This window comes from Ochotona princeps, chromosome 7, assembly GCF_030435755.1.
Source record: "Ochotona princeps isolate mOchPri1 chromosome 7, mOchPri1.hap1, whole genome shotgun sequence".
NCBI lineage: Eukaryota > Metazoa > Chordata > Mammalia > Lagomorpha > Ochotonidae > Ochotona > Ochotona princeps.
The window spans coordinates 40,551,249-40,577,682 of NC_080838.1; the positions used below are offsets into that span (position 1 = coordinate 40,551,249).

General features: G+C 37.5%; 1 protein-coding gene across 1 annotated transcript in view; it reads left to right on the forward strand.

Moving 5' to 3' along the window:
* COL25A1 (collagen type XXV alpha 1 chain) overlaps positions 1–26,434 on the forward strand; it is a 460,541-nt gene that overhangs the window by 296,933 nt on the left and 137,174 nt on the right. Inside the window, exons 6-7 of the mRNA XM_058666694.1 lie at positions 11,043–11,069; positions 11,206–11,232. Of these exons, the coding sequence (XP_058522677.1) occupies positions 11,043–11,069; positions 11,206–11,232 (54 nt within the window). The remainder of the gene's footprint in view (positions 1–11,042; positions 11,070–11,205; positions 11,233–26,434) is intronic.

Consider the following 26,434-nt stretch of genomic DNA (forward strand, 5'->3'; position numbering starts at 1 on the left):
AGTGGCTTCACAGCTCTGGGCTCCCGGGGAGAGGTTTTAAGAAGGGTGTGTTTTAACTATTTGAAGGAAAACGAACATTAGTGACATTTATTCAGCTGAAAAAATGATTTGAGGAAAGATGAAGAGAAGGATGAGAGGGAGGGTTTCTGGAAAGAACCAGTGTTCAGGGTCGGCTGGCAGAGAGGACCCTCTGCCAGGGAATCGGGGCAACAAGGTAAAAGGAAAGGAAGGAGCCAGGGATGGAGGCCACCAGACACAGGTGGAAAATTTATGCTTTATTTGGTAGCAATTTGAAGCATCTTTCAGAATAAAATTTTAAATTGTAGAACTGCTTCAAGGAATTTTCAAATGTTGCTTAAAGCAAAATTGCATCATAAACCACCCTAGACCTATCCCCAAGATTTAAGAACTATCACTTGCTAATTTTTATAAATCCCTTCCCCTCATTTATTTTGTTTTGATTTTCCTTACATGTTTTTAGGATTTATTTTCAATGGAAACTCAGATATACAGAGAAGAGGAGAGACAAAGAGGAAGATCTTCCATCCAATGATTGACTCACCAAGCAGCCACAACAGCTGGAGCTGAGCCAATCCGAAGTCAGGAGCCAGGAGCCTGGAGCCTCTTCCAGGTCTCCTACTTGGGTGCAGGGTTCCAAGACTTTAGGCCATCCTCAACTGCTTTTCCAGGCCACAAGCAGGGAGCTGGATGGGCCGCCAGAATTAGAACCAGTGACCATATAGGATTCTGATGTGTTCCAGACAAGGACTTTAGCTGCTAGGCTACCATGCCAGGTTCTTCCTTAGATATTTTAAAGCAGACCCTTTATACAATATTATTACACCTGTAAATACTGAAATATGAATCTCTAACAAGGGCATTTTAACAACTTATTTCACTGGAATCTGTTAGAATTAATAATGTCTTAATGTCATCAACACCTAGTAAATATTTGAATTTTCCCAATAATCTAAAAAAGTACTTTTTTTAGCTAATAGAGGTAAATTTATTTATTTTTGTTTTTACATTTTATTATTATTGCCATCATTTTATGATACAGCTCCATATTCCCTTATCCCCTCTCCAATTCCCTCCCCCCCCAAGTTCCTCTATATCATTACTAACATATAGTTCTTCATACTCAGTCATATGTCCATCATTGCGGGCATGGACAGTGGCAGAAGAGTCCAGAATCCTATTGTCAAGATATAGTAAACAGTTTCATTGTAAGTCCATCTTTGTCTGGAGCAGAAATGCGTACCACACTGCATCCTCACATCTGGATGTTAGTCTCCATTTCACAGCTACTGTACATCCCCTTAAATGAAAAGTCATGATACAAAATCAACAATAGAAAGAAAAATTGAAATTTATAATGCCATGAAGTTAAATGACATGTTAGTAGATATGACAGTCTCCATATGTAAATGGCTTAAGCTCAATCAAACGTCATAGATTAGTAGACTGGATTAAAAAACAAAACCCATCTGTTTATTGTCTAAAAGAGACACACTTCAACAAAGATCAGTGGAAAGTATATCACATGGGTTTTGTTTTCTGTTGGTTTCATCTCTTCAAAACACTTGCTGCCAATTAAATCATTCAGTGACTCGTAGATCATGCAGCAGCATCATTTTCTTCAAGAAGGTTCTTGATTTTCATTTCGTCACACATTAGCCGTTTAATAGCATGTTATTTAACTTCATGGTGTTGTTAATTTCTTTTTTCTCCCTGGTGTTGATTTTGTTTTTTTCGTTTTGTGGCTCTTCATTTAAGGGGATGTATAGTAGCTGTGTAATGGAGACTGTCATATCAAGTAACATGTCATTTAACTTCATGGCATTGTAAATTTCTATTTTTCTTTCTATTGTTGATTTTGTATCATGACTTTTCATTTAAAGGGACGTACAGTAGTTATGTAAAAAGTACTTTTTTAAACAGGTCTTTTGTTTAAATCAAGATCCTGAAACCATCTTTGTCATACAGCAAACTAAGGTGCTACCTGCAATGCCTGGCTTCATATCAGAGCAGCAATTTGAGTCTCAGCTGATCTACTTCCACTCCTGCTTCCTGTCAGTGTGCCTGAGAAAGAAGTAGAAAATGGCTGAAGCCTGGGCCCCTATCACATAAATAGACCTGAATTAATTTTCATTCTTTGGCCTGGACCACCACCTCACCATGGCATTCATTTGGGGGTGAAGCAGTGGATGGAAGGTCTCTATGTGCCCCTCTTGCCTTTTCTCCTCCTCTCATTTCTCTGATTCCCTCCTCCCTTCCTCTTAAGTAAACACATTTGAAAAAGAAACTCAAGGGCCTGGTGTGGTGGCATAGCAGCTGAAGTCCTCATCTTGAACACCCTAGGATCCCATATGGGAACCGGTTATAATCCTGGTGGCCCCGCTTGTGGCCTGTGAAAGCAGTCGAGAGCAGCCCAAAGTTTTGGAACCCTGCACCCAAGGAGGAGACCTGGAAGAGGCTCCAGGCTTCAGATCTGGCTTCAGATCAGCTCAGCTTTGGCCATTGTGGCCGCTTGGGGAGTGAATCATTGGATGGAAGATCTTCCTCTCTGTCCTTCTCTGTATATCTGCCTTTCCATTGAAAAATAAATAAATCTTAAAAAAAAAAAGAAAAATAAATCAAGGCCCAAAGCTTACAATTGCCACTTAATTGTAAGCTTTTTCAATCTTTTATCCTGTAGCTGTTTTTCTCTCCACCTTATTTTTCCATGTCATCAATTTTTCCAGGACATCCTCCTATATATAGAATGCTCTATATTCTGAATTGTTCTAATTGCTTCCTTATGGTTTTGTTTAACTTCTTACTCTTCTATATTTCTTTTAGACTACAAATTGCATTTAGGTATGTGTTAGCTCTAGTTCAGTCTTAGAAAAATCTTTGTAAATGTGTGGTATACTTTCTAGCTCATCGTATCAGGAAGTACACAGTATTGTCTTGGTCAGTTGGTCAAGTGGTATTGGACTGATACTCAGCAACCTTTTGCCTAATGGCTTTTGCATCCATTGTGGGTTGTTGCCTGTGTAACCTTTTTTTTAAATTGCAAGTTTAGCTGAGGAATGATATTTTTAGAAATGTGTTTTAGGAAAATTGATATGACACAAGTATTAAGGTTGTAAGGAAAGTTCAGGAGATGGGTAGCAGATTATTCCAGTTATTCAGACTCATGGGTGCTAACAATAAACATAGGTCAGAGGGGCAGAAGATTCAATGATTTTGTGGAAAATGAAATCTAGAGGCCTTGATGCTAGATTAGATTTACTAAATCACATGCAACGCTGTGCTACTAGGCATGGAGGAGAGGGAATATATTTAAAGTAAACAGGAAAATAGAAATCCTTATTGGCTTATAGCAGAAATTCAGAAGTTTGGTTTGGAAAGGTGAATTTGAGCTGATGATGGTGTATCTTGGCTTAGACATCTGAGCCAGTTGGCCAAGTGAGCAGTTGGGACAGCAGGTTACAGCTTGGAAAAGAGCTTAGGATTCAAGTCAAGTAATATGTAAAGCCCTATGGGTGTATTTGATAACTGAAGGAATGAGTAGGGTGAAAAAAAAAGTTTAGACACCAATTTAGGCAGTCTGTACAGTTATGGGTTATGTCAGCCGCTTCTCCCGAAAGCTCTAGTTTATTTGGTTTTAGTTTAGTTCAAGCTGCTGCCTTTTCAGGAGCCAAAGGACTGGCTCAAGAAATTCCCTTTCTGTAGCTCAACTTTCTCTGCCTTAATGTAAAGAAATGCCTAAATGCCCAAAGCCACTACATATTTCATCACAAATTTCTTTACTTTTCTCAAAAATCAGGTCATAAAATATGAATTCTACTCTGCTACATCTCCCTCACTTTCCTCAAATCCAAATCCCTTCTTTCTTTGAGAACATTAAAGAAGATATGACATTAAAATGAGAGACACGTTGCCAAAGGCACCTTCTTTTTCCCTGGTCTTTAGGGGAGAGTGAATGAACATTTTTGGGAGATCATCGTAAAGAATCAAAGGGAATGGGAATGGTTGAAGAGACAGGTGAAAAAAAAATTAGCTAGCATGAGGTTGGGAATTAACTGGGTAAGCACAGTGTGGCCTCCACTCCCAGCAGCTAGGAGGCTGAAGGTACAGAAGAATCTGCAAATGGAAGACATGATTATTGTAGAAGCTTATTTAAAAAAAATCTTTGTCATCAACTAAACATAGGGAACTCTGACTTATATTGAAATCTTGAGAAGTACTGACAGTGGTGTTTTCCATTCCAGCCGAAGACCTCCTTAGGTCACAAAGGCAAATCCTACCCTTAGCTTTGTGTTATGTTCAGTTGTCCTTCATAAAACTCGATACTGCAAATGAGGCAAATGATCCAACTGATTTTCAATCAGCCTTCTTAATTTGCTGGGACAAAATTATGCTAGAAGAGTATATTAGGAAGCATGCTAAAATAGATGATTGTAAATTAAACTCAGTGTATAAAGATAACTTCGTCTTTGAATATATTTGAACCCATTTAAGACAGTAAGGGTATTGTAGGAGAACTCACACCATTAGCTGTAAAATGGGGGAAGGGAGGAGGTTCAGTGGCATTAAGAGAGCAAGGTGATACCTTCTTTCAGCAAGAGTAATGTTTAGGATTCCAAGTCTTTCACCATGGGGGTCATTTTGTTTGACCTCTTGAAAGTAAGTTTAAAAAACTCATAGTTAAACAAAGAAGTGTTCATAATCTCTTGAAATACATAGAAACAACGAATAATGCTAGGAAAAGCGACCTCTTGGTTCTAATTGGCAGAGACAACAATTTGACTATATTTAATTTGTATTGTATCACAAAAGAAAGCCAGAGTGAGCCTCAGTGAATCCTGCTGTTTTGTAAGCCCTTAACTCCATTGAGCTACACCAGTCCTCTCTTTTTGGGAGAATCCTCTTTTAGTGTTTGCTTTTTCTAAATTTTGCTTTAGTGCTGGATCCCAGTAATTGCTTCCTTGTGGCAGCTGCTTATGATTTAAGGCTGATCCTGGGCACATCCAGTCCCTTGGTTGGGGCTCAAAGAGACATTACACATGGCCTGATAGTTACGATCTCACTACAGAAAATAGTCAGAAATCAGAGCTGTAAAAATGAGTTTTCTAGCAAGTGGGGCTGGTTTTGATATTTTAAATTTCTGCTTATACTCATCCCCTTCTGCTTGGTCTCTTTTAATCTTCAATGCAAAATGAAAGGTGTAAAGACCAAAGCTATAAATCTGGTTATAGCTATAATTCCCTTTCCTGGCTTAGCAGAGTTTGACACTATAATAAACACAGTTCTTCTGCAGCAAAACTGAATGTGGTTGCTCTATAATTCTCTATATGTTGCTTCTTTTTTACTGCATTCCTTTCTTTGTTTTGATTCAGCAGGAATTGTATGAGCATCTACTATATTTGGAGTGAGGGAAGAGGAGTAGGTGGTTCTAAGACTAAAATTTCATCTTTATCTATGAATGTAGTTACAGTGAATTTTTTTTCTGATTGGTAAGTTTCTAAACAAGAAAGGTATATCAGTACTAAAACTGGGTATATTCCAAATATTTCCCCTTTTTAAAAATAGATGTATTTTGGCTTTATTTGCAAAGCACAGTTACAGATAGGAAAGAGAATTTTTTTGTCTTTGGGTTCACTCCCCAAATGACCACAACAGGCCAAAGCTGAGCTGATGAAAGCCAGGAGCTTCTTCTGAATCTCCCACAAGGATGCAGGGGCCAAGGAATTGATCCAACCTCTGCTGCTTTCCCAGGCTATAAGTAGGGAGGTGGATCAGAAGCGGAGCATCCAGAACACAAATTGGCACCAATATGGGAACCAATGCAGCAGGAAGAGACTTAGCCTACCATACCATGGTATCAACCCCTCCAAATATTTTCAAGCATCCACCCAGCATATTTCCCAAAACTATTTATTTATTTATTTATTTATTTATTTATTTATTTATTTATTTGAGGGGCAGAGAAAGAGAAATATGTTTGTTGATTAACAACCCAAGTGCCTGCACAAGCAAGGCTGGGCCCAGGGCCAAGTCAAAGCCAGGAGTCAGCAGTATAGCACAGGTCTCCCAGATGGATGGTAGGAACCCATCATCCATGCTCACACCCATGCCAGGATCTCCATTAGCTAGAAACTGGAGACAGAGATTTAACTCAAGACACTTTGGCATGACATGTAAACATCGTAACCACCACACTAAATGCCTGTACCCCAAGACATTTTTTTTAAATTTAGGAAGTCAGTATATTCATGTTCTATAACTTTATGTCAAGACTTACAGAAATTTATTTTCAGGTTATCATGATTAAGATATTTTAAGTAATGGGGTATATACTTAGTAATCATTATTGGTGGCTCAGCATTTTATAAATAGTTGCATAAATAACACTTCACTTTAATTAAGTGATAGACAATATATTTTCCCTATTTTATGAGCAGAGAAACTCACAGTAATTACTTCACTAAAGATCACAGAAGCTATTGTAGCTTGGATTTTAGTCTACATATGACTGCAAGTTTGAAACTGTTAACCACCAACATTTTTTATATTAACAAAAAAATTTCCTCAGGTCCTGGCACAATGGCTTAATTGGTTAATCCTACCCTTGCAAGCACCAGGATCCCATATGGACACCAATTCATGTTCTGGTTGCTCCACTTCCCATTCTGCTCTCTGCTTATGTCCCTGGGAGAGCAGTGGAGGATGGTTTGTAGCTTTGGGATCCTGTACCTGCCTGGGAAGCCTGGAAGAAAGTCTGGCCCCTGGCTTTGGATGAGCTCATTTCTGGCTGTTATAGCCACGTGGGGAGTGAACCAGAGAATGGAAGATCTTTCTCTGTCTCTCCTCCTCTCTGTAGATCTGCCTTTTCAATATCAATAATTTTTTTAAATCCCCTCAAATTACTTGTTCTTTTTAAGTTAAATATCTAAAAAGAAATTACAAATACATGCACAAGCACAAAATTTAACTGTACTTGTATATAAATGAAGTCCAATAATATTATATCAGGTTTTTAGAAACATTTTAAGCTTTATATTTTCTATATTATTAACTCAAATTGCATACAAAGTTGAAAGTCTGTAAAAGAAAGCAACTTGGTGACTTGAATAAATATCCCTAAAAATATGTATTACCATAATGAGATAGAAAAGTATGATTTCAGTGGTAAATGTTAACCTGTGTTAAGGACATAAACAGGTATGAAGGTAAATCCACACTTATGTAACTATGGTCCTTATTTTTGATGCAAAATATTTGATTTTCAGTTGTTTCTACTTGCACTGTGCTTTTCTGCTTTTGTAGAGACCTGCTTGTAGACCCAATCTCTCCATGAGTTCATGACTTGTTTTTTCAGTGTGTTCTCATTAGCACAATAGGCCAAGCTAATGATGCGGTGTAGGGAGTAGGCAGGAGTCTTATTGTCTGTAGAATTGAGTCTTCTGTTCTATATGAACAAGGAAAAATCTAGCTGTTCCCTGTTTCCTTCTCTATCCGACACTGAATATTGATGAAGTAATGCTTGCACAATGCCTGGGAATGCCGGAAAGAAGACAGACAGCGAGGTTGAACGGAAAACCTGGAAAACCATCAGCACAAAGACTCTGTCTTTCCTGTCTTTGAAAGGCTACAAGAATTACGAGTCTTAAAATATAGGGGTTCCGCATTTAGTGGACACTGTAAAGCTAGGAAGAAGGGGCCTATATTATGGCATGGTATTCCATATGTGTGCTGGGTTTTTTTTTCCTACCTCTAGCAGAATTTGGTTTTATTTTTGTGACAGTGATGTTTTGAATATCATTTTCTCTTCTGTTTTTGCCAACTCAAAGTTGGTAGCAGTTACAGTCTTAGTGACTCAGAAGGTGCTTCTCTCCCAGGAAACCTTCCCTTCAGCTTTATGTTAGTAACTTTTATGTGGATTGAAATGGAATATTTTTCTGAATGTCAGCAATTGAGTTTCTCTCTGCCATTATTTTGCCTTTACCACATGATGGAAATAGACATCATAGATGAAACCTCAGTTGTTTGGGCAGAAATTGATTTGGGGAATGCTAAAATTTTTACCTTATTAACTTTGACTCACATAAAGGCTTGACACAAACAGAAAGGTCAATAAATTCTGATCTAAAAGTTACTTGAACAGGAAGCTAGGTTGAAGTTTTCCACTAGAACTTATAGTTTGGAAGTAAATTAATAATATTCTAACAATTTTGTAGCAGAAATGACCCATGTATTATCAGTAGTAATAATATTATTAACATGTTTATGTATACAGTTAGCACTAATGAGCTAAAACTAATGAAAAATTGTTCAAATATTATTTATCTGTTTATGGAGTTAGGATTAATAAAAGACTTTACTCCAACATTCTAAACCAAACTAGGAGGCATCCCCAAGTAAATCCTAAAAAAAAAACAGAGAGAAACCAAACATTTGTTTATTTGAAAGGCAGAGTAAAAGAAAGAAGGGGGGCGGGCAGAGTTCACTCTTCAAATGACACAATGGCTGAGGCCAGACTGTTGTGAAGCCAAGAGCCTAGAACTCAGTTTCGGTCTCCCGTGTGGGTGGATCTCATCAACTGCTGTTCTCAGGCACAGTAGCCAAGAGTCACATTAAAAGTAGAGTAGCCAGAGCTCAAACCAGTGCTCCAATGGGGGATGCCAGTGTCACGAGTGGCAGTTTAACCCAGGATGTCACATCACTCTCCTCTTAACACCAAAGAAATCTTTTACAAACCTATGGTACACTATTCATTTATGGCTGCTGATTCAGCTCTTTTTGGATTGACCTAAATTTTGTTTTATAAACAAAGCTGGATTCAGGCAGCCATTGATAATCTGAACAGCAAATATGACTACCAAATATTAGGTTGTTAAACATGATATTGTTGCAAGCAACAAAATATCATTATCAAAAATTCTGGAAGTGAAATGAGCATTAACCTGTATTGTCATCTCTGCTTTAATTATACCAAATAATTTTTTGAACTATGATAGTGACTCAACTTTGATTTTATGGGGAAATTATCAAGGAAATACTTCATCCTTCTTATTTTTATAGTTTAAGAAAATGTCATGGCTCCCAAATTTTTAAATATTGTCTGAATTTGCTAAGGTAGCCAACTTTGGTTTTCAGAGTCAACCCATATTTTCACTGAGGAGGATCCAATTGAGAATCAGGAGTGGGATTTCAGTGAGAACAAAAGAAAACACCTGCTGTTAATCCTGAATGCACAAGTGGAAGTCAGAGTGTCTGAAACAGCCACCACAGCTGTGGGAGGAGGCTGACCCTGGATTCTCTTGGCCAGTGCTCTGGCAGGTGCCAGGACTCCATGCGGTCTGCTCAGATACCCCCTTCTGAAACAGCAGTACTTACTGCTCCACTGTGAATGTGAATTTTTGGTGTACTCTTGGATCCTTAGTCTGTTTAAGCACACTGGCTGAAGAGCTCTGGTTGCATGTGTGGCTTCAGAGTGAAGTATTAGACCTAGACAGCCTCCTCTATTCCTCCGCCACAGGGTATAAAACTACCCTGGGTAAATCTTGTCCTCACACATGGCACAGAACCTAACCAAGTGCCTTGAGAGGACTAGCACAGGAAGTGTTGTCTCTGGATTCTCATCAGCAAAGGCGACCACAACTTTAAAGAGCAGAATGTACTTGGAGGGAGAAAAGAGTGGAAGTTGGAGTGCAGTCCCCAGCAGCAGCAGCTAAGCTTAAATAGTTGAATTTTCTAAGTGTCATTTTTTTTTAACATTTATTTACTTATTATTGACAAATCAGATTTACAGAGAGGATGAGAGACAAAGATGGATCTTAACTCTGCTGGTTCACTTCCCAAGTGGCTGCAATGGCTGGTGCTGAGCCAATGCAAAGCCAGGAACCAGGAGCTTCTTCAGTCTCCCATGCAAGTGTTGGGTCACAAGGCCTTAGGCTATCCTCAACTGCTTTCCCAGGCCACAAGCAGGAAACTGAAGGCAAGTGGGGCAGCCGGGACACAAACAGGCACCCATATGGGATCCTGGCACGTTCATGGTGAGGACTTTAGCCACTAGGCTACCACACCAAGCCCTAAGTGTCATTTTTTTCTTGAAGCTAGGATGTCAAAACATTTGACACTAGATTATTTAGCTTTTCTCACAGGAGAAATTTCTTTATAAATTTGCCTCTCCTATCATGTAATCCCCCATTCTCCCTCATTGTCCTCCTCTCTCTTTTCTCTCTTACCCCTCCATCTCTGTTTTTCTAATAAATAACAATATTTTTAAACTGCAACACATTAGAGATGATATGGTACAACCCAAATTCTCATACATCACAGATGGAATTGTGGTTGTTAAGAACTACACTGGAAAAATATTTGATGATATCTATTGAACTGAGTGTATGCACACCCCATATCACAATAATTGCTCTTAAATATATACCCAACAGAAATGCATACAATCTTTATCCAAAAGACAGACATGTATTAGGTTGTTCATAACTTCTGTCTGTAGTAGCTAACTCTTAAAAACTCCTAGAAACAAGTGGCCAATAACAGTAAGATGAATGAATTACGATATAATCACACATTAGGACACTAAAACATGAACAACTATGTAATTCACTCAAAGTGAACAAAAAGACCAAAAACTCATTGAATGATTCTGCTGATATTAACTGTAAAACTTGATGAGGAAGATAATACTGTCAAAGTCAGAATAGTGGTTACTGTTAATGGGAGAGGATGTCACAGCGGAAATTACTGACTTGATGGGCATGTTCAGTTTGTGCGAATTCATTCATCAGATGGTATACTTATAGCAATATATTCTATATGTGTGTATACACACACACTTGAACACATATATATTATGATTTCCATGCTCTGTATCACAGTAAAATAGTGTGGAAATGAAGATTCCTCAATAAACCTCTTCAACAGCACTGACTCAGTGCCCTTCATATGATTCTCTTCACAGACCTTGATGCATTCCAGCTACAATATTTTTGTTCTCATCAATATTTTCTTCTCCTTTATCTTTTCAGGGTCCTCCTGGTCCAAAAGGTGATAAGGTAAGAAGATGCATAGCTGAACTAAGCTACCAAAAATTCATAATGGCAAGACCTGTACTGTGTTGTGTTTTTATCTTTGTAATGAGCATCATATATACATCTGATTAAACTTTCATCTCTTCTTCGTATTCTACAGGGAGAACAAGGTGATCAGGGGCCTCGGGTAAGTTACAGTCTTTCTATCCTGAGCCAAATATTGATTTCCAGCTTCAAGCTTGTTTATTGAAAGTAGCCCAGTCCCATAACTGTCTTTGTGCCACAAAGGTATAGTAATGGCTGGCAAAAATACCACACCACTTGTCAGTGAAAAGTCCTGGATAGTAACTAATGTGTATTTCCTGTGCATTATCTTAATTTAATGTATATAAATGAAACATTCTATAATAATTAGATCTTCTGATTAAGAGCCAGAATCATTTCTAACAGTCAACCCCGGCCTTCTTTCCAGGACCACTGGGTCCTTTGGATTTGCATGTGTTGTTTTGCAGTGTAAAGATCAAACGCATTTCTCTTGAATTTGGCCTTTTCTTTGCTTAAACTGTACAAGCTTTTGCATAAATATGTTTTTCTTATAAGTAAAATATTAACACATTTACTCTTCAACGTAACTTTGAGTAATATGTATTCGAATTTCTTGTTTTTAGAGATTTTCCAGCAGATGAAAGGTGTAATACAATTTAGCATTGCAAGGAGAAGTGGCCTTCTTTCAGGGTTCTCCAACGTGGCCTTTCTGACCACTCTAACACAATGGTGAATGCTTTGCTGTTACCTTGGTAGTGCCAAGTCTGCTGCTTCACATCTGTGCCTTATTACCCAAATGTTCAGACATACTGTTCCAATGATGTAGTGGCTCTGTTCAGACATACCTCTCAATTTTCTCATGTCACTATGTACAAAAGCGAGTATTTGGTTGAGGAGAGTAATTTTTTTAGAATGGAAGAGCACATTTAAAATGTTCAGGTTGAAAACAAACTATGCAGGTCTTTTTTTGCAAAGTGCGCTGTACTTAATTATCGAAGTCATTTGTACTGCAGATTAGAAAAAAGACGTAGTGAATGCAAACATCAAAGATTACAGTCTTCGTGTAACTCCTCATGTTTCTTAAACTACATAAAAGTTATGCTTTAATTTTCTTCCCCCTTGTTTTTAAGCCCCTTCTTCGTATAGAATGTGCCTCAGCACATTTTGTGTCGGTCGGTAGTTATTCTAGCTGAAGACTGGCTTCAAAACAAAAGTTCATCATAATGGTCAAAGAAATTAAACAACATGGTATTTACTGTGATGGACATGAATGGAATAAAACTCTTGTAAACCTTAAAGGACTAGAATGTTGCCCCTTGCTCTGTGGGTGGTGATCCTTTCATATGGCCCGTCTCCTATGTGTGGAGTATCTTTTCTTTCTACACACAGTAACAAAATCACTCAGCTTGCCCTTTCCAGGTAAAAGAGAAACTGTTTCCATTCTGAGAAACCTCCTTTTGGCAGAGAAAGTAAGGGTGGTTCACAGAGTAGCTGTCATCAGTGCGCATGCAGCCCTCATTTTCAAAAAGGTGTGTTGGCTTTCATCGTTACCAAGGGTGATGACTGATTATCAAGCTAGGCCAAATTTTCAGGATGAAACCCGAAACCATCTGAAATTCACCTGGTTTCATGTTGCATTACAGACTAAAACTTGGACCAGATTCCTTGAAAGTTTGGCCAAAGTTCATGAACTACTTTGACAAACCCAGACTGCCTTTCAAATAGATTTCAGCCAGTTTTCACACTGATGGGGGCCAAGTTTCACACGATTCAGGGGCCACTTAGGATTTCAGCTAGAAAGTGGCAAAAATCTATTCTGTTTTCCCTGGATTGTACTTTGAATAGAAGGATTGTGAATTGTATTCCTAATGCAGGATGTTTTTTTCATGGCTGGGAATCCAGTATCCTGGAAGGGATATAAGAAAGAGAATGACAACATTCAGATCACTAATTTAGAAACAAAACTTGTCACATTTTATACCCATTTTTTTTTATTTTAATTTTTCATGATACAGTTCCATAAACCCAGGGGATTTGCTTCCACCCTCTCCATTCCCCCTTCAATCCCTGTTTTCCACCATATCATTATAGTAGTACCTCCTTAAGCAATAGTCACTATCATTCTGCTATTAAATGTACCCTGACATTGTAGATATTGACAATGGTAGAAAGTCCAGCATCCCATTGTCAAGATATATTTAACAGTTTCATTGGCCATTCTTCTTTTATTCGTGAGTAGAAATACATATTGCTATTGTATCTTTACTTCTTATATACTTGTTTCCATTATGTAGTTCCTCTAGATAAAAATATGTGTATACAGGTCTACCTTTGTATCTATTGACCTTGTAGTTTGCGTGAAAATTGCATTAAGTCAAAGAAAGATAATAAAGATTCAGTATTTAAAGAAAATCTTAAATAAAAACTAAAAAAGATTAATTTTATATAAACTAACTTTTATAACATCTATCAAGACATATTTTCAGCTGATGCTTACGGAACACTCATTTTTTAATCTCTAGGTCATCATATTTAAATATCTTATCCATTTTTATTTTTCTCCTGTTAGGGATTTTGAATTCCACTTCTTACCATTTGTTTCAACTGATTTACTTCTTTCTGCAACTAGCTTAATAACAACCCTAAAATCCCACTATGTCAACTCTTTCCTAATGAAATCAGGAAAGACATGAAGATGATCTAGAAATTAAAAATGTAAAACCATTTATAATACTTAGATATCTACTGAGTATATCCTGTGTTCAAGAGATTATGTGGTATTATGTGGAAACCATAAATGTATTCACTTATCTCCTACTATCACCAGATTTCATCTTCAGTCATTTCATATTCTTGATTACTGAAATAGTCATCCAATTAATCTTCCTGCTTCCACTCCTGACCTTGTATAATCCATTTTCTACACAACAGCCAGAGGAATCATTTTACATTGTAAATTAGGTCATGTTACTCCCTGTCTAAAACCTCAGAATGAAATCCAAACCACTGTACTTGGCTTCCATAGGCCTTGAAGGTCAGCCCTTGCCACCTCTGCAAACTTATGTCACACGAGCTTTCCACTCATCAATGATAATTTAGTCACACTATGCTCCGTATGCTTTTCAGATAGGAACCTCATGCCTCTTTGTATTGACTCCCTTTTCACCTTCTGAAGGTTGAGCTAGTGCCATTGATTACCTAACCAAATATTTATTATCTAAATCTTACCAAACTACCAAATCTAAATCTTCAATGCTCCTATTTTTAATTCCTTACATGTTACTTACATGACATATCCATTACCATTTCACCATTGAGAACATGAACTTCATAAAGTTAGTGCCTTGTCTATTTTGTTCACACCACTATCCCAAAACAAAATGGTAAGAGGTCAATAAATGTTTGTTGAATGCATAAATAAAATAGTATTCTATCATTGCTGTCCTTAAGGAAATTTATGAAACAGCAATGTGGTTGCCTGTTATAGGCCTTAAATAGCTGGATCATAAGATATCAGAAAAGTGAAAAATCTTCCACTTTATATAGTCACTGAAAACTGTTAAGGAGGAGACACTTGGATTGATAAAGGAGTAATCTTTAGAATATGAGGTAAAGCAAAGCAATGCATATTCCAGGTAAACAAAATATTATGAACAATATTAGGAAAGTAGAAAATGGAAGGATTTGTTTAAGAAGTACCAGCATTTCATTTGCCAAGAAAATAGGTTACATGCTGAAAAAATACTGTATCTTCAATTTGGGAAATCCTTGTTGAAATTATATTCTGGAGCATTTAGAATGTCTAGTGTGGTAGGCAGTAGAGAGCCATTGAAGACCCACTGCCTTACATGGTTTGAAAATATTAGGTGGGAAGTCCAACAAGTCATAGTATCAAACATTTTTATTGATGTTTTTATTGTGGTTTTCTGCTTTTATTGTCAAATCGTTTACTGTGCCTAATTTATAAAGTAAGCTTTATCATATGTATATTGTAAAAAACAGTATACACACATTGTTTGGATCTATCTGTGGTTTTAGGATTCTTCAAAGCATCTTGGAACATTGGATGACTTTGAAGTGTGTCTCATGCAAATTATCACAACACTGTTAGATTCCATTGCTACATATATTTTGTGAGAATTTGTTTGGTGGTAGTGTCCATTACAGAGTGAACTTGGAAGAGGTTAAAAGAAAGGAAGTCAAGTAAACCTGGAAACTGTCTTTCATTTAGGAAAGTATCGTAAAAATCTAACCTATAATAAAGCATCCTCTCTTCAAGGGAGAATTAACAGAGGAAATGAGCTAGCTTAGGCTAGAACATCAGCTGATAGTGAAGGCAGAGAATCATGTTGAACAGAAATCTCAGAGTGAGAAATTCTGCACTAGTGGGTGGACAAGTTGTACAGTCAAGGAAGACATTCCAATCGAGTCACCAAAGTATGCAGGAACACTTCATTTAACCTCAGGGCTGAAGTAGGAGGTTTTTTTCACCTAATAAGTTTGGAGAAGGTAGTTGATGATGTTATTCATATTGACGTTATCAATAAAGTAACTATGAATCTCTTGAACTTTCTCTTCATGATTACATGAAGGCTAATTCAAGTCTAACCATGCCATCTATCTATATGTTAACAGAAACAATAAAGACAGAAGATACTATTCCAAGAAAACAGAATCTTTTACATGAATTTTTATAGTAGATTTTGGTCTCATTGATCAGACTATATCACACCGTTAGCCCAAAACTGGAGGAGACAAAAGAATTGGGTGAAATAAGAGTTGATTTGTCTTACTAATAGGGTTTTCTATGATTGTCTAGCAAATGAGGTTCAATCTGCATTAGATTCATATTCCCAAGATCTGTGGCCATGAGTACAGAGTGGCTAGGGAAAGCTTTTATTGGTTTGACTTATTTTGTTTTTAAGGCAATTGGATAAAAGTTGAAGATGCAGTGATGAAAATTCAGCACAAGGTCTTGGAGATAATTGGATGAGGGGACTGTAATAGGAAAAGGAGATAAAGACAGGGTACAGTTTATGATTTGATATTTGATTTAAAAGAAAAAGGATGATAATTGGTAAGTCAAATTTTAGATAAGTTAAATTTCGTTAATCTTGAGGAAAGAGTTCACTGGAAATATATAGCAAACAGAAATATGAGGCTAAACTCCTGAGCACAGCCATCATTGAAGTAAGTGTTGCAAAACCAAACAGAAATTGAGACATGAAGTCATAAAATGAGAAAATAGATGGGTAAAGGAGTCAGCAGAAAATTGATATAGGATAGGTATTTTGGAAATTTCCATCTTCCCAACTTTAGGTAGCTGCCTAAATTGCTTTCTACCTAGGCAAGTGTTACACTGCTGAGTGAAAAGCAGCCAATAGCTGGTGGGCATTCTGGTCCTGACTAATGCCAAATTTGTGTTAACTCTACCAGTGTGCTGTCATGGTTGCCTGGTCTTTTTTTTTTTTTTTTTTCTTAAAACTTTGTGAGAAAGACAGGAAACATCCAGGCAGATCACACATGCCAGCCCCCAGGCAGGGGGCCTGCGAATTGCTCAGGAAGTGTGTCTGTGGACATGGTAGAGTGAGAGCAGCTGAGGGTATGTTTGACATGGAAGGAATGACTTTTGGGGGCTTCCATGGACAGGACTACTGCACTCACAGGTAGGCAGGAGAGCTGAAGCAAAGTGGTTTAGAGGACGGAAACTGGAGGACATATCTGGACGAGACCAAGGCACCTTCCTGTGTGGGATACCTGGGCTTAGCTAACTAACATCACCTGTCACCCTATCAGCACATGAAGCTGTGGCTGGAGCATGCCTAGCAGGGCTAGGCCTCAGTACCTGCCTGTAAATGCCAAGGTAGGGGTTGGGCCATATCAGGTTGGGCTGCAGCACCCACTGGAATGCAAGAAAATCTCGTTTAGGGCATTTTGTAGGGGAATCGTGGGTTCCCCTCTGTGGAACTGGAACACCTGCTGATTTGTACAAGAGCTGGAAGGAGGTGGCAGGCCTAGCCAGGCAGGACTGAAGAACTCAACTCATGGGATCTCATTTGACACTCATGGGAGATGGGTCTGGAAGGAGGCTGGGCTTGCATCACCTGTTGGCACATTTAAAGGCTGGTACTGGGGGGCAGATAATGCCAAGTAGGGCCACAGCAGCAGCTGGCATGTGTGAGACCTGGGGTTGCAAGCAGGCCTGTTAGAAGAACTTGGAAAACTCCTTTACAAGGCCATAGCCCCTGCTGGAAAGCACAATATCAGGAGCTAGGGTGGGCCATGCCAGTCATGACTACAACACTCAGCAGACAGGGATGGGAGAAACCATAACATCCACTGATAACACAAGCCAGGGCAGAATGTGGGTCATGCCCCCAGTATCTGCCAGTGAAGGCTGAGACTGCAGCAGGCTAAACCACCTGCACAAGATCCAGGGCTGCGATCAGGGCTAGTAGGGGAGCTTTGGAGATTTCTCTGCTAAGCTGTAGCTCCCACTGTAAGAAAACCAGAGCTGTGGGCAGACTGGGAAGGGTAAGTCTACAGAACCCATTGGTATTCATGTGGGCTCTGTCAGGGCAGACCAGACTGGGCGTGGCTCCAGCACCTGGTAAGATTTGCAAGAGTCAAAATTGATGTAGGTGTGAGGCTATGGCACTTTCTGAGTCTTATGAGAGCCAGGTCTGGGATGGGCTTGAGTAGGCTAGAATATAGCAACCCCCTAGCAAGAGCCAGTTGGGCTAGACTTCATTACCTGCCTGTGAGTGCCAGGACTGGGGGCTGGCCGTGTTGTGCTGGACAACAGCACTCACTGGTACTCACGGGATCTGAGACTGGGGGTAGACTTGGTAGGGGAACTTGGGAAAGTGCCCTGCTAGGCTATAGCTCTCACTGGTGAGCACAAGAGCCAGGGCTAGTAGCAGGCCAGGCCAGGCTGGGTGCAACTCCCATTAGCATGTGTGTCACTTAGGTCTTGAGGTGGGTCAGGCTGAACTAAGCTGCAGCATTCATGGACGTGTGTGAGAATCAGATAGGATGATGGGGGATGAACCAGAATATGCCATAGTACATGTCAGCACATGCAAAAACTAGGGCTGGGGCAGGCCTGGTGGGAGTTATTGGGAGTCACTAGAATAGGCCACAGCACCTGTTGGTGTGTGTGAGGACTGGGCTTGTGGTGGGCTGGGCTGGGCTAGCCCACAATACCTGCCAGTACACATGAGACATATAGCTTGGGGCAGAACTAACCAGGCAATACATCTGTTGATATGTGATTGGCTGGTGCAGGTAACAGGCAAAACCTGACCTTGCATTAGCTGGCACATGTAAGAGTCAAGCCTGAGGTCACTGCAGGTGAGATTTCTTGGGGGATTCCCCAACTGGATTGCTGAACGCAAATTCTGGCCTCAGGGAAAAATCACAAGATGTGCAGTCCAACTTTGGAGTTCACATTATCAGGACTGGGCCTCTTCAGTTGCTGTTGCCTGTGTAGTGGACAGATACACACCAGGGACATGGCAACCAGCTCATCTAGGCCTGCAGAGGATAGTAAGTGCCTCATCAGAGGATGGCAAGCAGGACAGTTTAGGCAACTTTCATACCCAAGCTTTGGCAGCAAGCATTTGGGTTAATGGATGCACTCTGAGGTGGATTTATTCATCCAGTAAAGTGTCAAAAGATTTCCTCAACCCCGGTACAATGAAGCTGATATCTCAGAACAATCATAAGCTCTTAAGTAACATCCACAGATATATTTCCCCACATCAGAGTCTCTTACATGTCATCAAATGGTTGTCTCTTATCCATGGGTGCTGTGATAGTTTCACAGCAAGGAGTGTATCCTCTGAAAACCAGGAGAAAGAAAGAAAGAAAAAAATCCATCTTTAGGGAATTAGAAAAGGGAGATAGAGCATTTAAAGATGGCATTAGGACACCGCAATGAGTGACTACCACAAGAACTACTTAAGAAAACAAACAAAGATGGCCAACAGAATATTCTGAATTAAAAGATAGCCATAGGAAGGTTTATAGAAATACTTTTGGACTTGGGATTTTGGAATCATGAGAAATTAAGGGAGAAGTTGGGAGAATTAGGTTGCAATACACAGGAAGGCAGATGGTAGAAGAATCGACTAACATTTTAAGCATTACCTTTCTTCAGTATATATGACCTCAATTTCAACTAAAATTTTAGGTATAATGTAACAGTCATAAATACCACTTGGTTTTATTCTGTAAGACACTGAGTGTCAAGTTTCCACAGGTGAATGGGTTTGACATTGAATTGCTTTTCTCTCCTTGATTCCTGAGATGTCATTACAGATTTGCCATTAATTATCAATTAAGTTTTTGCACACATTGCAATTCAACAGTTAAGGTTTTAGATTAGGGTCTGAAGGGTGCTTTATCCACGCTGTCAACCACCAGGCCTCAGATTTCTTCAGTTCACCATCATATTCCGTAACGCACACTTTTGAGAAAGTCTTTACCTTGTATTCTAGTAGGGATTGGACAACGTGCTACAGGGTAGTTGTAGAAGATTCTTAGATATAGTGGAACTTGAGGTAGGAAATAGAGCCTTGCCAATAATTATAATTGATAATTGCTTAGTCATATAACTTCTGAACACTTTTCTAGGGAGTTGTATATGTCAGCTCTAGGCCTTCATAAAGGCCAGTGAGGGCGTTTATCAGGGGAAACTAAAGGTGATTGCAGAAAAATGAAATAGCTGTCCACATCGGATGGAGTCGAGATGCACAAGGGATGAATTGTAACTCTAATTTTACCTATCCCCATGATGATTAAGATTAACAAAATAAAATACAAAAAATCCAAACTAAGTCCTTGACAAATCATAGCTGGTTATTCTCTCCACATTTCACGAAGAAATCTAAGATGTTGTGTTGGCACAATCCATAAGTGATAGAAATGTTATTCAAATTCAGCTCTTCTAGTCTGGGAAGTTTTCAGGGGATCAGGCCAATTCTTATTAATAAGCTAGTTATTATAAAGTCATTCACATCAATATTTAAATGGTAGACATCACAGAAATATTTGTGATAGAAATAATAATCATAAATAGCTTAAATGAGTTCTTAATACCAAGCACTGTGAACACACACATTATTTCAACAAACCATAGTTATTTTTATTTCATTTAATAGATAAGGAAAGCAAGTTAGAAATTGTAAATATTTTTCCAAGATAATAGTCAGTGTCAGAATCGTAATTTCAACCAGGCTACTTACATTTAACATTTCCTGTACATATATTCTCCCATATATTTGCAATCGTTCTGTTAGCACAATATTAATATAACCAGAGTTTTTATAGATGAGGATTGGAATTCAGATTAAATTACTTCTTCAAAATCTTTCACACAAATGCAGATCAAATGCTATTCTTTCCACAATGCCAAACTACCTGCATATGGCTGCTAGTACCCTTGTCAATTTTAATTTTCTATGTCCCTGTGAATACAGTTGAAATTCTGAGAAGCACCACATACACACAGAGCTGGCTGTTTTCTCTTTGAATCATGATAAACCAAGTCAGTACAGCCCATGCACTGTCAGCCTCCCAAAACATGAGTGAATGTGTCACATAGTAATAATCCTAGAACTTCCTTGTCACAATGTCATGCCCTACAACCTCTCTTTATATCTTTGAGAGGCAGGGCAACGATGAACCCTAAACAAGGATTACCTTCTTCTAAACAGTTTTTCTCACAGTTCAGTTTTGCCAATTCCAAATTTATATAGCATCAAGATCTGGTTATATTTGCAATTAGCAATTTTTCTTTAGAATGGCCAAGTGAATAAAGCCTGATTTTGGCTGTTGGTAGTTGGTTTACACTACTTTTTGTGAGTGGGTTCTGCTTTATGCCAAAAATTTTTTTACATTTATTGATCAGTAGCAGAACCTCAGTGTCAAGTGTAACAAACTGAAGATCTCTAAGGCTTTTGGCATTACTGTCTGCACCTGCTGCTGCCACCATTCTCTTCATCATTAGAAAGGACATTTTGTTTTCCCTATTCAGAAACGCCAGTGACCTCATCGTGAACCATAGACCTGGAAGCCACAATGATACCAGGGCTTTGATTATAATGACTCAGATTTCTCTTCTCTATGGTAGTAATATAAAACACAACCTTAAAAATAAGTAAAGCTGTTGTAATGTTTTATAATAACTTTTTAAATTGGGGTACTGTCTTAATCATAGGATTATATTGGGACTATACTGTGTCGTGAAATTGAAGCAAGCTTACTAATCAAACATAGGGAATAAAATGAAAAAATATGAAGATATCTTTTGCCTATACCTGAGTATTAATTTTTTAATCAGTTGGTTATTATCATCTTGGCAAATAACACAGAGCCCTGATAAAGAGATTTAGTGGTTACTGGTCTCAATATCATCAGCCAACAGCTGGTTTTAAATTAGTCCAAAGCTCTCAGTTTCAATAAGCCACCCAGGAACTCTGCTTTGCTATTTTCATTAAAAAAGTTCTAGTATTTTATTCAAGAAAATTTTCATAGCAGCTGGGACTATGCAAAACTGATAGTATCTTAAAAACATCTTCAGTGAGACAGATTAAGTTCCAGAAAAGGAAAGCTTTTCTAAGTTTATTTTATTATCTTAACCTTTGTTGACTTGAATGATTAAACAGATTCTTTGGCTCTGCTAAAACATTTAGGCTCAGATATTAATGTGATGTTCGTATTTATTTAACCCTTGCCTTTCTCTTTAGCCTTAATGAACTCACTACTCATTTTGTACTGCCTGTGAAAATGGAATGAATTTAGCACAATAGAAAGATGTCAATTGTGAGAAAATTATTTTAATGCTTTCCAGATTCAGCAGAAGTTGGCATGGAAACAGCAAGCTTGTTAAAGTGTGCAGACTTTCTTATATATCCTAATCAGAGTTTTCTTTTGTGTTTTTCTGGCATACTTTAAATCTCTAAGAGTTGGCCTAATGATTTAGAACCAGAAATAATTGGAATTTTGTCCTAAAGTGAGTCTACTTAGAAAAGAAATTATTTTCACCAACAGCAGTTATGTGTAGACAATAGTTTTCTTAGAATTCAGTATTACGCATGATGTCTGAGTTAAATGGCTGGGCACATAGTTTAAAAAAAAAGTATTAGGAAAGGCTATTTCATTAGTGACATTTAATAGCCTGTTTTATACCACTGTTAAACTTGTACATTGTGCCTAATGGAAAAGGTTACACAAGTCAGATATACATAAGTTGCATAAGTCTAGTTATAAATATGGTTATCCAGTTGGGTAAACTTTCATAAAAATATTTATAAATAGAAGGGAATAATTTTTGTGAAACCCTAAAAGCAGCTCCTGAGTTTTGGGCTGTTGCTGAAAATTCTGTTTAAGATCACAGAGGTATTAAAATGAAATAAAAATGTCTACCTTAACACAATCTCTGACAAAGAATTCTGGAGAGAAATATGAATCAGCTTAAATAAGCATTGAATTTCCCTTTCATATTTTAAGTGCAGTGACCTTCAAATTCAGCTTTCTTTTCCATTTTACAGAATAAAGGAAATACTTTGTCTACATATTTGTACTCATTATTTATATCAAATCCAGGATACTTTTTACTTTTCTTGTGTGACCTGTATGTAAGCATATGCCTCATATATTTTTCAGGCTAGTGTATACCATTTTACATTTTCCTTGAAGATTATTAGGATGAAAAACTGTGGATGAAATAATAAATGACGTTCCATTTATATTCTGGTTTGAATTTCTAAAGGACTGCTTTGTGGAAACTATTGGCGAAATAATCTTAAAATATTTAGATTTAAATAAAATATGTAAATTATTTAAAATAATTTTAAAATTTCTTCTCTCATAGACATTAAAATTATCCAGAATATTTTATTCTCTTATATTTAAGCAAGCTAATTTTCCCTTGAATTTATGCATATGATTCATAGGTTTATGAATTAATACAGTGCAGGGCTAGGATTGTCCCTAATGCCTATAGTTGTAAGATATAGAGGGAGCAGTAGATTTGGAGGCTGTAGCTTTTAAGGTAAAAATAATCCATTTAGTAAATACATTAAAGTCTGCATTTGAGACAAGCAGAGTCCAGTTAACACTGAGCTTTATAATACCTATGAATGATGGACATATTGCAAATAGAAAATACAGCAATTTATAAACAATTTACTTGTAAAATTCAGCATGAGTATTGGCATTCTTTCTTCATCACTCTCAAGTACAAAATCTTGGTTGCAACTGAAAAAGTGAGAAGTTACAGATGTCAGTGGTGCATCCGGATTTATAGAAGGAACAGGAGACCAGGACTCCTCACGAAGCTCCCCTCCCAAATAGATGGGAAAGCAACTACTGCACTGACAGATCATGTTCAGGGAGAGCAGTTCCTGTAGATTTGACTGAGACCATCTCTGGAAAGTCATTTAATGCCAGACAGCAGCATCCTTTCATAAGCATACCTGCACTAATGTGTCCAGCAGCTCCTTGGAGCAGACACAGCCTGTAAATCACAGTAAGCAAACAGGACTGGCATTGTTGGGAAAGATGTTAGTTACAAGGGCTTAAGGTCTCACCTCACATGCAACTCTGTAGTGACTCTGCAAAGAGCGAAGAAGATTTGTTCTTCATCTTTTGGAAGTCAGTCATATTTTGAGAAATGCTAAATTTCAGACAGATGGTGGGTTTTTTAATAACATACATGACTTAACACATGAATACCAACAGAAGTAACAATCATAAAAAATAATGTAACAGTGTTGATTTTATAGTTCCACATATCAGGAAATGCTTGGCTGTCCTTTTCCGTTTCTCTAAATGTTGTAATCATGCTTTATTAGCTTATGAATTTAGCATGAATCAGTAATGGGAAGGTGGTGTCCAAAACCTCCCATATAGTACCCAAAACATCAAAGGAGTAGCTATATATAGGACACTATTTCTGGGATGGGCTTTGAGTCTGAGTAATTCATTAGAACTAAGAATAAATATAAGGAAATCACGGTGAGAGAGCCAGAAGAGGAAGAGATTGCCGTGGCCCAGTGACAAGGCTGTTCTGGCTCAGTGCCTGTGTGATATGATGTGCAATGGCAGGAACTCACTGTAACCTTAGGAAGTGCAGGGAAACAACAGGTGGTAATTCCTGTACCATTCACTCTGTCTACTGAATCACATGTTAGCATGAACATTCTGAGTTTGTTGGCAAGGGAGAAAAAAGGCCACAGATACACGATTGCATCTTTTGTTAAAAATACACTCAGTTGTTTTCTAAAATACATTGTTCCATGATCCTTTCATCAGGCTTATTACCTTAAAAAGCTAAGTTGATCTATTTACCTAGATTGCTTAAATTGTGTCCCGGTCTTGAAACATGCCTCCAAAATCTTACTTCACGAGCATCAAGAGAAAGCCATCACTTCATGACATTTCTGGGATTGCTGAAAGGAAGTTCTTCCACTAGTGAGGTACGAAGTATAGACAGAAGGATGTGACTGAGGGAGCTCTTCCTAAATACAGAACAGACCAGATGTCCCTCTGAAAGATACCTTGGTTCTAAGTCACGTATGCTGTGGTTTTTGATCATCTTTTTTAAGCTTTCAAATTACCTTTCATATTAAGAATTACCAGACATTTTTCACAAGCAATTATCTATAATGTTTTACTGTGTATCATTTGGTATGTTGCTGTGTGTGTGTGTGTGTGTGTGTATATCTCAGTTCTCACAAGAATCTAACAATATTTTGTGTATATATATATGTATGTACTGATAAGCAAATATTTACTCATGATTTTACTTACCTGTAGCATCTTTACAAGAATTGTCCACAAATATGGATTATGATTGATGTATACAAGATCTGAGTATATGCAAATGTGAACTTCTTATTTTTCATACTCAAATTTTTAATAGAAAAAAGACAAATGTTCAAAACAATCTATGGAATGGCTTGGATTAATTTGATAACTCTTCCTTAACTGATTTTTAACACAACTTTGTATGCAGCATCATGTTTAGGATTATGTAGAATATGAATTAATTTTTTAATAATTTAGTACATAGGTTTTTTATTTCTTGCGTGTCTTAGCCCAACAGGGAAACCATTCTCAGTGTTTCTTTGCAAAATGAGAAATATACACATAGATATTTCTCAGCTCTTCCATCAAACATTGCTTCTGACTTGTCGATGGAGTCACTGATGTTTGTCATAATAGTTTTTAAGAACAAAGACTTGCTTTGACTCGAATGATAAAAGTTGGAGACATATTATTCAAAAGAAGCCAGTTTCCTTTTCTTACGTATCTTATTTTTACATTTTATAAGTCATTAAAGTTCCTAGAATGTTAACACCAACATTTTGCTGGAGTATAAACTTTTTAATTCAGAAGAGGCTTTTATCGTATTGCGTGAAGTTAACAGCACCTTATGGTTGGTCAATATTTTTATCCACATAAACTGGATTTTGAGAAGGTAAGCATTGGAAAATTTAAATCATTAGCAGAGTTCTATTAGGTGTCTTGAAATCTTAAATTATTTTATCTTCATTAAGCATGACTGATATCCATAGATGGCAAGAAGCTACCAGCTGCAGTTTAGCCATTTCATTGAATTTTTACACTTCTTTGATAGCACACTTTTTTAAGACTTTATAGTATACAAAGCAATCATGATTTTTAGGATGACAATTGTAAGAAATTTTTTTCCTTTTTTTCTGTGATAAATTAATAAGCTGCTATGTTACCAAAAAGTTTCACCCTACTAGCACACCATTTTCATTTTCTGGCATAAATGAACATCTATTTCTAGTTTGGAAAGGTGAAGTTTTTAAATGATCTTAAATGCTAGGAAACTTTAGAATACAACGTTATGAAACTATTTCAGTTCTGTCTCTACTTTTTACTGAATAGAAAATACTTTCTAGTCTTACAACATTTTGTTTAGTGATCATTTGCAATTATTCAATAATATTGTAAAAGGAAATTAATTTTGAGGAGTTACAGGAAGAAATGAATATCTGGATATCTAATAGATATTTTGAATTGTTCTGAAAGTTAACAGAGATTTACAGCTTCACCTTTTTTTTAACACTTTTAAGCAGAAAAGTAAAACAAAATAAAACTGGAGAAATCCTGCCATGTCACCGGTACATGAATGTTAATGTTGTAACTCTAGACTGGTGTGTGGTATTATTTCCATGTTGGATCCATGTCATTCTAATAAAATCTGTCAGAAAAGAACAAAAAATTTGAGTCATACTACCTACACAGAATTTTATATAGTAACTGTTGCAATAACCCAGGATCTTTAGAATGTGTCAAGTAAAATG